The following is a 15079-nucleotide window of genomic DNA, read 5'->3' on the forward strand; positions in this document are numbered from 1 at the left end:
GCAATTGCGAAATATAAAGTCAGAATTGGGACAAATAAACTTGCAAATCTGATACATAACTTGCAATTCTAAGAAATAGTCGCAACATGCAAATCTGATGTTTTTTCTCAGAAATGCGTGACATAAAATCATAATTGCGTTTTGTATCATGTAATTCTTAGAAAAAAAGTCAGAACTGTGAGATAAAAAGTTTTTTATTTAGTGGTGGAAACAGGATTCCACAGTTTTTACTCTGTTTTTGGTCAAATAAATGCAGCCTGAGAGGCTCTTTTTCAAAAACATTTTTTTTAAACATTTGAACAGTATTTAATTTAACATAACATAGGTAAAACGTATAGAGTTTAATTTGTATTTAAAAGAGTAATACTACAATATTTTCTTAACCACAAAGAAATAAAAATGAATGTAACACATCTTTATGAAACTTTATTATATTCCTCAACATCCATTTCACACAAAATACATACACAATCCAAAGGTTGTATAGAATATTTTGCTCATACACAATTCAGCCAATAGCACAGAATACCAAATACAAAAATGGTTATTTTTTTAAAATCTATTTACCAACAACTCAGCACCACTCAGTTCCATTTATACGTAACATCAGTAAAATAAGCAGCACTATTTACAAGCTTTATTTACATACAAAGACTCAAAAAGAACACGATCACACAAAGGGTACCTGTCTTTTTAGAGAAGTCCTGGATTTTATTTACTCTTCTTCCAAGATTTTATATTTTAATTCTTCAAATGCTATTTCATAGGCATCATATAATAGCATATCACTTAATATATTTAATTCATTTACAAACTCTGTTTATAGTAGTATATCTAAATAGTATGTACGAAGTTGCAGACTTCCAATGGGAGATGAAAATGTACCATTTCAAGACTCTGGACAATTTTGCATGAATGACATTCCTGATTATCAGGGAACAATAGTAGCTTTTACAAAACAAAACAAAACATTAAAACCATAAAATAAAATAGAAAACTTTCACTTATTAAAATACTGTACTTAAAACAGAGTATGAAAAAGTCACACCCCAATAAACAAAACCTCTTTTCTACAGTTAAAGCTTTCAAATCAAACTACAACACTTATACATTTCTCCTGTAAACAGATGATCCTTTTTTTAAAGTCACGAATACACAAAGATACTGTCAGAAAACAAACAAAATAAAGTGTTTTTTACTGCCTGTCACTATGAACTATACAAAACAAGCAAACAGCATCTGAGTGCTCACAAAGCAATTCATCCATGCAAGTTACTATTAACTTTGACCCTTGCAATGCACATTAATGTACTCATCGCAACTGAAGATTTGCATTTTTTCATGCATTTCTTATCCATGCAAAGAACTCGGGATAAAATGTTTGCTGTTATCAATTAACTTCAACTTTGAAAGTTTTTATATCAATGAAGTAGACAGAACACCTACTGTAACTAACCAAAGTAACAGTGAAAACCCCCACAAACAATCATTCTGAAAATTGTACTTTTGTCCTGGGTTTTGTTTAGTTTTTTTGTCCACAATGTCATTTATGTAAGCAGGTTGGTTGTGTATCGCTGTTTCGTAGTTAGAACTTTAAACAATGCCTTCAATGAAGCTTGTGTCCAGATGTACGATCAGCATTCGCAAGAAAGACATCTCTTTGCGGGTGTTTTCGAATATGACACGAGGATCGTCCGATTGGCACCGAAGGCAATTAGGAGCCATTACCATAGCAAGGTTGTTCACGTCCATTTTAGTGACTGCAACGTTTGAAGGCTGAGCAAAAACCTGAGAAAAACATGGTATATGGATTAGAGCAATGCAATAAGTCAGATAACATGCCTATTGTGTGTGTTTGTTGAAGGTTGTGAATACCTGTAGGAAGTGGATGAAGTAGTACAGCACCAGTCGGTTGAGTTCAGGGAGCGATTGCACCACACTGATGGCTGCCACAGGATCATCATAGTTATTCACACACTGCTTGTAGAAGCTCATGGGGATGAGAGGCTCCTCCAGCTCACGGTACCAGAGCTTCATCAGAGAGGCTGAGGAAACACAATGGTATAGATGTTTAGATGCTTGTTTTTGGTATGATAACATAATGCCAGCAGATATTTCCTGGAGAATAGTTGCTTACCAGGAACATTGGGGTCTGATAGATTTTCAGGAATCCTCCATTGGTCAACCTGGAGCTTCAGTGCATTGACCTCATCGATGTCACCAGGAACCCTGCAGGAGGATATTATAATGTTACATTTGAGGACCACCAGAGGGAGACAGCACACTATGGATATGCACAGATATGAACAAGTGACCGAGTTAGAAAACACTGCATGCCACAGAGTTTGCAGAGCATATTATTTTCACTTCCAAAATTTGTGCAATTTTCCTTTCTTGAGTTAAATATACTAGTGTTGGGGAAGTATCTTAAAGGGATAGTTCAGCCAAAAATTTACATTCTGTCAATAATTACTCACTCTCATGTTGTTCCAAACCTGTGAGACCTTCGTTCATCTTTGAAACACAAATTAAGATATTTTTGATGAAATCCGTGAGCTTTCTGACTCATAGACAGCAACGCAACTGACACGTTCAAGGGCCAGAAAGGTAGTAAGGACATTGTTAAAATACTCCATGTGACATCTGTGGTTCAACCATAATGTTATAAAGCTACGAGAATTGTTTCTTCTTAATACTTTTTTCAACAGTTTCTATTTCGTGTCAGTCTTCGGTTGTTCATGAGAGCAACAAACACACAGGAAGAAATTGTTAAATAAAGTTATTTTTGTTTTCTTTGTGCAGAAAAAAATATTCTGATAGCTTCATAACATGGAATATTTTGACCAAGTCCTTACTATCTTTCCGGGCCTTGAATGGGTCAGTTGCATTGGTGTCTATGCAGGGTCAGAAAGCTCTCGGATTTCATCAAAAATATCTACAGTTGTGTTCCGAAGATGAACGATGTCTTAGGAAGGTTTGGAACGACGTCAGGGTGAGTTATTAATGACAGAATTTTTATTTTTGGGTGAACCATCCCTTTAAAACTGTAGTTTGCCTAGTAACAATTTAATTGTAATTTGAAATGTTTCAAATAAAAGATTGTATTGACTGTAGTTTAACTATTTAACTAACTTAACTATTATTCTACAAATTACTTCGATTTTTAAGGGTGTAAAGTCCTACTATGAGATATGATTCATTTTTGCAGTCAGAGCAAAAACATTCAAGTGTGTCACAGATGTTTTTGACCCAATTTACTAATGAAACTACAACCTAATTTATTAACACTACCATTTAAAAGATACATAATGCACAGTTTCCACAAAAATATTAAGCCGCTTTCGAAAGTTTTTAAAACTGATGTTTCCTGAGCACCAAATCAACATGTTAGAATTACTTTTTTATTAATTTATCTTATTGAAAATAAACTACCAGTCAAAAGTTTTTGAACAGTAAGAATTTGAATGTTTTTAAAGAAGTCTCCTCTGCTCTGCTCCAAAGTGCAGCAAAAACATACAATTTTTAAAATAATTTTACTATTTAAAACAACTGTTACCCATTTAAAAATATTAAAAAATGTCATTTATTCCTGTGATTTGAAAGCTGAATTTTTAGTATTATTACTGCAGTTATATGATCCTTCAGAAATCATTCTAATATTCTAATTTGCTGCTCAAAAAAACAATTATTATTATTATGTTAAAAACACCTAGAATTTTTCAGGTTTCTTTGATGAATAGAAAGTTCAAAAGAACAGCATTTATCTGAAAGTGAAATCGTTCGTAACATTATAAATGTCTTTTTATCATCACTTTTGATCAATTAAAAGCATCCTTGCTAAATAAAATAAATTAATTTCTATCATTTCTTTCAGAAAACAGTTATTTTAAATAGTAAAAATATTTCAAAATTATACTGTTTTTGCTGTACTTTATGTAGTAATGGCTGGTGAAAATTCAGCTTTGTGATTACATGAATAAATAAAATTTTAATAATCAAATAGAAAACATTTATTTAAAATTACATTTTAGAACATAATCATAATCAAATAAATACAGCCTTGGTAAACATAAGCCTTTTTTCAAAAACATTAAGAAAAATCCTACAAATTTTTGAACAATAGAATAATTGAATCAGTTCATTTTTGTCACGCTGTTATAAAACAGCTGTTCTAATGTCACATTACCGAAACATGTAGTTAAGTTAGTAGCTCTGCAACTATAATTATGCACTTGTCAACACACTCTTATAGTGTGCTCTTTTATTCTGCCTAATTAGTAGGAATTTGAGCAGGTCTTACCTGAATATGCCCTCAGTCTGTGCTCCACCTAGAGCCAGCACATACTGAGACAGCTGCACTTGCACCCACGGCAACTTCCTGTCTGGGAAGAGTTCACTCTGCCGCTCCATCACTTCCTCTAGAGAGCTGCCGAAGAGCGAAGGGGTAATGATGGCACGCCGACTGTGGTCCACTTCCTCCAAACTCGGCTTACGAAGACCCTTTATGGGAATAGGAGAAATTACTACTTGTTTTTCTCTCTTAAACATACGATTCTCCTTTAGTGTGATTCAAAACTCACCTTTTTTCCTCCAGTGACGGCCACTTTCTGGAGCTTCCGGTGGCAGTATTTGGCATATGTGCTGACCGGCAGAGCTGGAGATGAAAAAACATGAGTGATTGCTACTATTCTTAGACACAGAACCTCGCTGACAGATTTACATCTAACCTGTTTTACAAGGTTAAGACTTTGAGAAGTGAGTCACCTTTCTTTGTCTGGCTGCATTGCTTGTTATGGAATCAAAGATCATGGGATCACAGAGGCACATGAGGAGTGAAACTCTTCAAAATGACTCACTGTTTTAACAGTGAATGAAAAATGAAAATTTAGCTGTATCAAAAGTGTGGAGGATGAAATCCAGCCAGCACATTCTGTTAGCAGTGACTCAGACGAAGTAAACAGACAGAGGGATTTTCTACTAGGCTGCGTTTTATCAATGCTCTGTCTTGTCCTTGTGTTATGTAAGGGCCAGGAACTGTAAAAGTAGACGTCGCAGAACATTTTCCACTAGATGGAATAAATGATATTCCCAGAAATCACTTGATGTCAGATTTTAAAACAAACTCTAGGCTTGTGGAATCACTGGGATTTATTGTACATCCAGCAATGCTAAATTTATGCTCAGCGTTTTAAAGAAACCACAGCAGGATTCCTCTGGTTTCAGGAGAGCTTCATAAAATCCATAGGGGGCATTTCTAATACAGGCTTTGCCAATCTTAACTAAAGGAGCCAGATGGTAAAAATCTGTGCGGCGATAAAAAGCATCTTTTCTGGAATGTGCCCCAAACTCGACACCTCTTCAGATTTATGGCAAACAGGTGACGCACACGCATGTTGACATAAGCTCTCGTCAATTTCCGTGCACCAGACTGCAATTACGTCTAATGAGAGATACTGCATCATAAATTTGCCCTTGATTTTTTTTTGTCCTAAACAGTTAATTTACAGGGTAAACATACATTCATACATGCAGACTTAAGTCTGATATTTTGCATGACTGAATAAGCGCTGGTGGTCCGGCTTTGGAACAACAGCTTGCCCTAATTTGAAATGAAAAGCAACAATAAAGCGAAAGAAAGCCAGAGGAAACAACATCTTTTCAGAGGCCACAAATAAGACCACACAGATCTTTGTGGTGACTCCCTAAGTCAAAGAGATGAGCAAATTCCTGTTTTACAATGGCTCTGTCATCAGGGCTTTCAACTTAACATCCCAATAAACTCCTCAGCTGAGTTGAGGAGCTGGCCCTACACTCAGACCAGATCTAACCTCAAGAATCCCCCATGGTGACTCACACCCAGCTGCAGCAGTATCTGTGAAGTCGACCCTCTCATCTGGACATATGCCCATCAGATCCTACTAAATGACTCATTGCAGGCCAGGGTAGACGTATGAGCCATATCCTGCTCCTTCAAGTGGCCGGTCTAATGGGCTTGTGACTAGTGTTGCAGCAGTAGCTGTGAGTCACAGTGTAAGAGATCCTCACTGCGGTCAATGTGTAGGCAGAAATTTAATGAGATCATCAGGACCACTCATTGTGGTCACAGTCATAAGGTCAAAGTATCACCATACGGAGGCACTGTCATCTACTGACAAGCGCACGTGATGTGTCCTGCCCAAAAGGGCTAATTAACATTATTGACATGGCAAATAATCGATTCCACTAATGCAGCTACAAATGAAAAGCACTCAATATCTCTCTACAGAGGCCTGCATACCAGTGTTATTTCAGAGTGGTGCAGTGAATAACACTGGTTGGTTGATCTATTACAATAAACTGAACAAAGTGACTTTAAAAGTTAATTTACTCTTTTTTTGTTCTTGGATAAGGAACCAAGGTCCACTGAAGTGCTTTGAAACACACAGTGGTATTCCACGTGTTGACGTAATTCCAACTGAAACAGAAAGACAGGGCGGGACATATCAAGCAGCCCTGCTCCCTTTATATAGTGTTTTGTTTATTTCACAGCTTGGACCAGAGCCGTTGAGCTCGGTAAAGCCGCATCTGACATTGTACGACAGCCACAATGTCAGCCATATCACAATAAAATATAGCATTCTGTGTAGGATGCTGACTCACACATATGTTCCACTTTGTGCTATCGTGTCTCTGGACCGGAGCAGACTGAAGTCTGCAAAACCAGACTTCATTTGCCCCAGCGGAAAGCATATTTACACTCCGAATCATTCCCTATCCTCTATATAGTGCACTACATGCCATTAACCTTACAGAAAATACTAATTCTGTGAGCAAAAATTCAGCAGCATTTATTTATAGTGTAGGGGGCGGGATGCTTCAAATTCTAGAGTGCATTTGATTGGACAGAAAGTTTGATGAGAAGCTGAAGTGCAGTGTGACATCATCAAAATTGTTGATCCATATTGGTGTAGGTTTTGAATGCTTATATCATTTAAATGCGCATTTTGTCATTGTTCTGGAGCACTAGCTTATAGAAAATCTTAAGGCTAACATAGTCATAGTAAAAGACAAAAAACTCATTTTGATTTCATGGGGACCTTAAAGAAAAACTACCTTCTGCTTCATCTGAGTTTTGTTTTCTCTTCTTCCTTGACTTTGAGTTCTTCTTCTTAATATCCTGCTGGTCCAATATGTACTGGGTTACTGCAATGAAAACACAAAAAGAAAAAGAACATTAAATAACCCATATAAAATAGTGCTGTCATTTGATAATGAAAAAAAATCAGTTTTAATATATTTTAAAATCAAATTTATTCCTGTGATCTTAATGTTTAATTTTCAGCATCATTAGTCCAGTCCAGAAATCATTCTAATATGCTGTTTTAGTCTTAAAAAAAGTCTTTATTGCTTTATTGTTATCAGTGTTAAAAACAGTTACTATTAGTTACGGTTAATATTTTTGTGGAAACCGTGAGATATATATATTTCAGGATGAATAGAATGTACAAAAGAATAGCATTTGTTTTAAGGTGCAGTTGTTGTATTGACAGCTAGCAGTTGAAATGGGTACTGCAGTCCAAATTCAAAATAGTTTCTCCCACCCCTTACTGCTCAGACGCTGCGCTCATGCCGGTTGCCAGATTGAGGATATACAACACGAACAAGCGCAGTTGACAATGGAAAGCAATGAGCCTTACACTGTAAGTTTGAGTTTTAATATGCCTCTGGTCAAAAAGTTTTTTTTAAATCGATGCCAAGGTTTTTTAGGTCGGGTAGAATGGTGTTTTTATGCTTTGGTACAGTCAAAAAATACATTCAGCACTTTAAATCTTTCTATATAATGAAGTTGGAAAGCAATACAAAAAGTGTCTTTTTAAGTCAATATATTGTTTGTTTTATTTTTATATCATTGCACAAAGGCTTATTTCTAGACCGCAGCTATCCATTTTGTAGTCAAGTTGGTCTCTTTGTAATTGATCTGTCTGAGGCTGGCCCCGCAGGCCTTTCACACAGGATGTGTTCTGTGCATTTTTAAGGCGAGACATATTTTAAATATGTCTCGAGGTCCTCAATTTCTTTCAGCTGTTCTACAGCACAAGAATGTATCCTGTCTAAACAGCTTTACCTTGATTGGGCAAAACACACAGTCTATAGACCAATTTGAAGTAGACATCACAGTTACGTCACCTGCAAAAAAACACTAATAACAAGTGGAGGGAAGCAGGTAAAATCCATGGAATAAGAGACAAATGTATTGTGCCTTTGGATGTCAGAATCAGTATGCAAATCATTTTTATAGAATACTGTCGTCAAAAACGCCATTTGAAGCTAAACGCAGACGTTTAAACGGACAGACTAATGGATAAAACCTCCTATGATTACTCTACTTTTAAAGCATAAATTTGATTTAAACAATTTGTCTACATAATATTTACATATGCAGTTCATAGGGGACATATTGCATTAGCCCTACAGTCACAGTATGAAATACTATTTAAACCAATAACATACCTATTTTGCTTAACAATTCTTAGTTTTTTTTTTCCGCAAATGCAAGTTTATATCTCCTAGTTCAGACTTTATAGCTCAGCAATAGCAAGTTTGTCAATTCTGAGGAAAAAACCCCAGAAGGATGGGATATAAACTCACGATTCTAAGCCAAGAGGAAAAGAGAGAATGTAGTTTATTTTTCTTGTCAGAACTATGATATATAATCTCGGAATAACGAAAATAAAGTCAGAATTTTGAAATATAAATGCAAATTTTCCTTTTTTTTATTCTTTTATTCCATGGCTTCCATAAACCGCTACCTGAAAACTGTTATTTTCTGCCACCAGATAAGCTCCGCCCACAAAAAACGTCATCACTGTTTGCAAACCCCCGAATTGGTCTATAAGATTGTGTACATGTTTTTAAATAATTAATTGACAAACTCACGTTTCTTGTCATTGGCTGGCTCCATGTGCCGCTGAATGTAGCCTTCCAGGTAGCAGCAGAACTTGGGTGAAGGAGCGAAGAAGGCCAGGCACACAGCCATGAGCTCCCAGCCTGCTGCCAGGCTGCGTGGGCTGGTGTTGCCTGTGGTCTGCCTCACGAGTTGGACGTAGAGCTCGTCCCTCAGGCCCTGCATGCCCCAGCATTTTGTGACAATGAGGAGAGCCGCATGACGCCGGTCCAGCCGCGAGGGTCGGTCTCCCATGTACGCCTGGACGAGCTTAAACATCTCACAGGCTTCTTTGCGTACAGTGCGGTCGTTGGTCATCAGCATGGGCTTCTTGATGGAGCCGCGGTTCCAGGACAGCATGTTGGCGATGGAGACTCGGCGGCGGAACAGGCCCTGGGTGTGCATGTTCAGGTGCTTGCTGGCCCAGTCGGCCATGTTGGCGTCTGGGGGTGGGGGCTGACGGAGGGTGGCGTATGACAGCTGGTACGCCCCACCATCACCTGCCTGCAAATTGCTATCACTGACTGCATGGCGATGAGGGCCGAGTGAGCCTGTTCGGTTATCTCCCATACCTTTCTTTCTGCTTTCTAACTGAACCGCTGGCTCCAGAGTTTCTGCCTATAGAAGAGGAGAAACAGGATGAGAAATGCAAAATCATTCATAACACAGCTATTTTTACACTGCTGCTTTGTTCAAATGCTTTTCAGTGAACTTTACTGTCCTTCAGATCTTCCGTTCAGCACTTAAATTAACACAGAAACACAAACTCAATGAAACACTATTGATACAGAATTCCAATACACTATAGATGAAGTATGACCAATCGCTGACATAAAAAGTCCTTCTACAGTAAGTTGTTTCTCCTTCTATGTCTTTAAAAAATAGTGCAAATCCAGCAATGGCCTCATTTTGATCCCTAGAGGAATTTTGTCCTGTAAGGAGGTCCCTTATGCAGTCATTGCCTCGCTCGCTGAGCTGAAAGTTGTATTCCTGTTACAAAAACCAGACACAACGCATGTGCTAATTTCACTTTTATCCTTTATATAAACTTTTTAGGACACTCTGGGTAAAAATGAGAATTCATAGAGGTTATTCAAGCAGAAGAATTAAAGTTCAGGTTCAGGTATATATATATATACACTGCCATTCAAAAGTGTGGGATCAGTAAGATTTTAAGTTTTTAAAGAAGTCTTTTCTGCCAATCAAGGCTGTGTTTATTCGATTAAAAATACAGAAAAAAAAACAGTAATATTGTGAAATATTATTGCAATTTAAAATAATCGTTTTCTATTTTAAAATACTTTAAAATAGAATTTATTCCTGTGATGCAAAGCTGAATTTTCAGCATCATTACTCCAGTCTTCAGTGTCACATGATCCTTCAGAAATTATTCTAATATGCTGATTTATAATCAATGTTGCTGCTTAATATTTTTTGGGACCGGTGATACTTTTTTTCAGGATTCTTTGATAAAGAAAAAGTTAAAAAGAACAGTGTTTAATCAAAATAGAAATGTTGTGTTACACACCAAAAAATAAATATACACTAATATTCAAAGGTTTGGGTCAGTAAATTTATAATTTCTTTTTCTTTTTTTTATTCAGAAAATAATACTTTTCCTCAGCAGGGATGTGTTAGAATTGTTAGAAAATATTCATATTTTAAATAAAACCTGTTCTTTTAAACTTTTTATTACACAATAAATCAGCATATTAGAATGATTTCTGAAGGATCATGTGACACTGAAGACTGGAGTAATGATGCTGAAAATTCAGCTTTGCATCACAGGAATAAATTCTATTTTAAAGTGTATTAAAATAGAAAACCTATATTTTTAATTGCAATAATATTTCACAATATTACTGTTTTTTCTATATTTTAAATCATGTAAATCTAAAATTTATATTTTATTTTGGTTTATTTCTGACAAAATATAATATATTACGTAATATTTGCAAAACATTTTTTATCATTTTTTCCTGTATATCCACCCTCATCTGCCAATAATTTTTGGAATTAGCACATTGAAATGCCAATGTGGTGAAATGACTTATACACCAGGGAATGAGGTGACCTATGATGTCATGAGCTTATGGAACAATCCCCAGCAGGTAGCAAACCCCTATCGGCTGCACCGTAGACACACAATTGGTCTGTACAGTGACCACGCCTGTCCAGGACCCAACTGTCCCGTCTGTGTCAGCGATACTACCATATGGGCCACAGTAGCCATCCTTCCTGCTCAATAGGCGTCGTGTTTTGCAGCTCCGCTACGTTCTGGCATTTCACCCATTACCATGGCAGACCACTGCTGGAATCGTATCAGAAGATGGCAGGAGGGGAAGAGGTGGGCGCAACGGGAATAGATATCATCGTCTCTTTTTAAATAGGTAAAGAAAACATTCGCAAAGATCAGCACCTGTAAGTCTCAAAGCCTTAAATAATTCCTTTGATGTTTCTAGAGCTGATTTGGACCGAAACCGAAGTAGTTAATTCTTGAAGGCATTTGAGAAACTACGGTCCTCTGGGCGCCTTGCTGTTGAACAATGCAGATAGAATTCATCACTGAGGGAGGACAGATTACAGCTTTGCTACGGGTCAGAGCAGCAGTGATCGTTCCTTTGAGTGATCATTGCTCTTAACTAGAATCATGTGTGTCCTGGGAATTACCTCTAACTCGCCTGACTGCAATGTTGAATACTCAAGAGAAAGATGTTGTTGCCTCATTGCAATTTATGATTTAGACTGAAATAACTACGAGACTGATATTTTACATCACTGTTATGCTATAATAGTTGGGTGTAAGGTGTACATAATAATCTGTTTCTAATAAAGACCATGGGGGAAAAAAATCAGACAGGCATGAAAAACTTCAACCAAACCAAGCTCGCTCCCAACAGTCCCACATGGAAATTAAACAAATACGACGTCTGGGTTTTAATGATGCTGAAACTCAAGATCTGGGGAAAATACACTGTGCCAAAAGTTCATACACATATTTTATGCGAGACTGCAAATCTTTATAAAATAACAAGGTAAAAGTTGCTCCCCTGGAGGACGTGTAAATGTTAAGCTCATTATAAGGAAGTCATAGTTTACCAAAAGGTCACCTGTAATATTTTACAATACGATTTAATTTGTTAACATCAATGCATTTAATTTATAAATGCTATTGTTCATTTTTAATTCATTGTTAATTTCCCAATTGAACAGACGGTTCACCCAAAAATGTTGGTTTATTGTTGTTTTGGACCCCATTTACTTGCATTGTTCAGTTTTTCTTTTTAATATCTTTAAAAAAAATGCTTTAAAATCATTGTTGATTCATGAAACCCAACTAATGTTTGAATTTGAACCCACATGTCATCCAAGATGTTTGTTAATCCTTCTTTAGTCAAACAGAAGGTTTTTGAGGAAAACATTCCAGTATTTTTCTCCATATAGTGGACTTCAATGGAAGCCAACAGGTTGAAGGTCCAAATTGCAGTTTCAATGCAGCTTCTTTGAAGCACACTGAAACTGCAATTTGGACCTTATTATAGTCCACTATAAAGAGAAAAATCCTGGAATGTTTTCCTCAAAACCCCTAACTTCTTTTTGACTGAGAAAAGACATGAACATCTTGGCTGATAAGGAGGTGAGTAAATCAAGACATTTTTATTCTGGAAGCGAACTAATGCTTTAACAAGCAAATGAACAATAAAATTGTACTTACATGTAGTACCTGTGAAGGGGGTCCAGCAGTCTCAGGTGAGGACAAAGTCAGACTCTTCTCAAGCGTGTCCACTTTTTCATACGTCCTCTTCTGTCGTCCTGGAATCTCTAGAGGTGTGAACCCCATACCGGAATGGTTACTTGTCCTGCTAACTGACCTGCTGCAAGAAGCAACATCCTCCCTTGAGGAGCACCGTCCCACACTATGTGTGCGTTGAGAGGAAGAGCTCTCCAGCATCTCTGAGTCAAGACTAGATTTGGTCTCCCGCATGGTGTTTGAGCGACTTACCACCTCCCTCATCTCTTCCATCAGACGCTCGTTCAGGGCTGTGAGTTCTCCGGTGCTGCCTACGGAGCCCGGTCGACCCTGAGTCCCGGCACCCATTCTCCTCCTGCTTTTCCTTCGCAGACTGGGAGATGGGCCAGTTGAGTAACCTGAGTCTTGGTAGCTAATGGCGGGAGGTGGTGGTGTTGAATAGTCCTGAGATCCTTGGCTGCCCTGCCGGCTATGGTGCACTTCCATGGCTCTGAGAACACCTGCTTCTAGGATCCTCCATGATTGTTTCTTCTCCAGGCTGGCAGGCTCTTTCTGATGCCCTCTTGTTGGGAGAAGCAGAGATTCGGATGCTGAGGTCGGAGATGGGCTGGGAGAGGGGATTGGTGAGGTGGAAAGAAGCCCTTGTTTGGGGTCTACATTCACCATGTGCTTGATACACTCCAAGCCTGCTGGACTATAGTCTGATGGGTTTCTCTTGTGTCTGGAGCTGTTTTGAGATTGACCCGGGTGCTGGAGAAGTTTCATCTTCTGGAGACTGTGTCTGGATAAGCCATTGTGTAGGTGGGCACCTTCAACCTCCATATCTACTGGAGGCTCGTCGTAAATGGGGCAATCAGATGATGGATCATCATAGAAGCGTGCCGTTGCTCCATACTGAGGAGATACTGGCCTAAGTGAGCTAGGCTGTGATCGGAGAGATGCTGTCGAATCTTCGGAGGTCACCAGGCAAAAGCTGCCATTGCTCGCCTTCCTCAAGTGGTGGGCCTGCCTCGAGTCTGCTGCTATTTTTCCTCCTGGTGTGGTTTTGTAAGCCTGTGGTGACAGCATGTAGCCTGAAACAGATTTGACACTGCCAGGATTGAGTGTGCAGGCACTATGCTCACTGGGTTTGCTCTGTGGGAGATGAAGGGAAGCAGCTCCGCTGGTTCCTCTTGTCTGGCTTCTGCCAATGCTGCTGACCTTTACCAACATGGCGGCTTTGGATCCAGGAGAGGGCTGCCACCTCTGAGACGCGTCTCTGTGCTCTTCCCTGTTGTAAGAAGTAAAAGAAATGCATTTTAGCTCAATATAAGAAGCCAAAACCAATCATCTTTATGACTTCTTTAACAACTCCAAAGCTGCAATCTTCATCTGCGCCTTTAACATCCAGACAAGTCGAGCTAAATTCTCAGCAATTTAGAGAAACTAAGATCTGTTAAGAGTATAAAATGTCTATTTAAACACCCATAATGCCATTGTCAGGAAAACAAAACCATGATTGTTCTGCTGAAATAGATTTTAAAGCACTACAATGTTTGAGTTTAAAACAGTTCTGTGGTGAAAATGAATGCAGTTCCCTTAATTGTTCTTGTTCGAGAGTTTGAATACAACATGTTATTGTCACTAAGCCAATCTGCCGCTGCTTGTAAACCAAACAACGTCCATAACTTCAGTAGTCCAAGACTAAACTAATAGCACTGTTCCCAAAACAACATATACTGACACGGCATAAGAGGCAGATATATTTGTAGCAATATATAACAGTACATTGTATGGGTCAAAATGCTCAATTTTTCAGGTTCCATAAAGACATTTTGTAAATTGGTAATATGCATTGCTAAGACCTTCATTTGGACAACTTTAAAGGCGATTTTTTTGCACCCTCAGATTTTCAAATAGTTGTATCTCGGCCAAATATTGTCCTCTCCAATGTATTATTTCAAAAAAATTAACCATTATGACTGGATTTGTGGTCCAGACTCACACATAATATAATAATATTTTATAGTAATTTTCTGCCAAATGTTAGAAAATACATGAAAACTCAACAGTGATAGATGTTCGAAAAAAGAAAGTCACACATATAGATGATCCCTAATCATACAAACATTCAAAAGAAATCAAGTAAAGAGAGCACTAAATACTTAATTTACCGTTAACTGTGTGAGGAGATGAACTTCTGTCCTATATTGAAAGAACTGTATGAGGAATATGCTTTCGCCTGACCTTTTATGTACTGGACACCACAATAGAAAAACCCCCAAGAAATCCTCTGAAAAAAAAAAAAAAAGCGATCTACTGTGGGGATTTCTGATGAGTCACTTCTCAAATTAATACTTCCGTCTTACACCTTTACATTCCATAAACACAAACAAACCAAATCTACCCTATCAATCTCAGAAAGA

General features: G+C 37.8%; 1 protein-coding gene across 1 annotated transcript in view; it reads right to left on the reverse strand.

Annotated features, from left to right (window-relative positions):
- Nucleotides 1-404: 404 nt before the first annotated feature.
- Nucleotides 405-15079, reverse strand: part of arhgap46a (Rho GTPase activating protein 46a) — a 41176-nt gene continuing 26501 nt past the window's right edge. Inside the window, exons 3-10 of the mRNA XM_073825862.1 lie at nucleotides 12639-13944; nucleotides 8917-9541; nucleotides 7093-7182; nucleotides 4581-4654; nucleotides 4301-4500; nucleotides 2138-2229; nucleotides 1876-2045; nucleotides 405-1788 (exon numbers count right to left, since the gene is read on the reverse strand). Of these exons, the coding sequence (XP_073681963.1) occupies nucleotides 1594-1788; nucleotides 1876-2045; nucleotides 2138-2229; nucleotides 4301-4500; nucleotides 4581-4654; nucleotides 7093-7182; nucleotides 8917-9541; nucleotides 12639-13944 (2752 nt within the window). The 3' untranslated portion in view covers nucleotides 405-1593. The remainder of the gene's footprint in view (nucleotides 1789-1875; nucleotides 2046-2137; nucleotides 2230-4300; nucleotides 4501-4580; nucleotides 4655-7092; nucleotides 7183-8916; nucleotides 9542-12638; nucleotides 13945-15079) is intronic.

Source organism: Garra rufa, chromosome 20 (assembly GCF_049309525.1).
Source record: "Garra rufa chromosome 20, GarRuf1.0, whole genome shotgun sequence".
Lineage (NCBI taxonomy): Eukaryota > Metazoa > Chordata > Actinopteri > Cypriniformes > Cyprinidae > Garra > Garra rufa.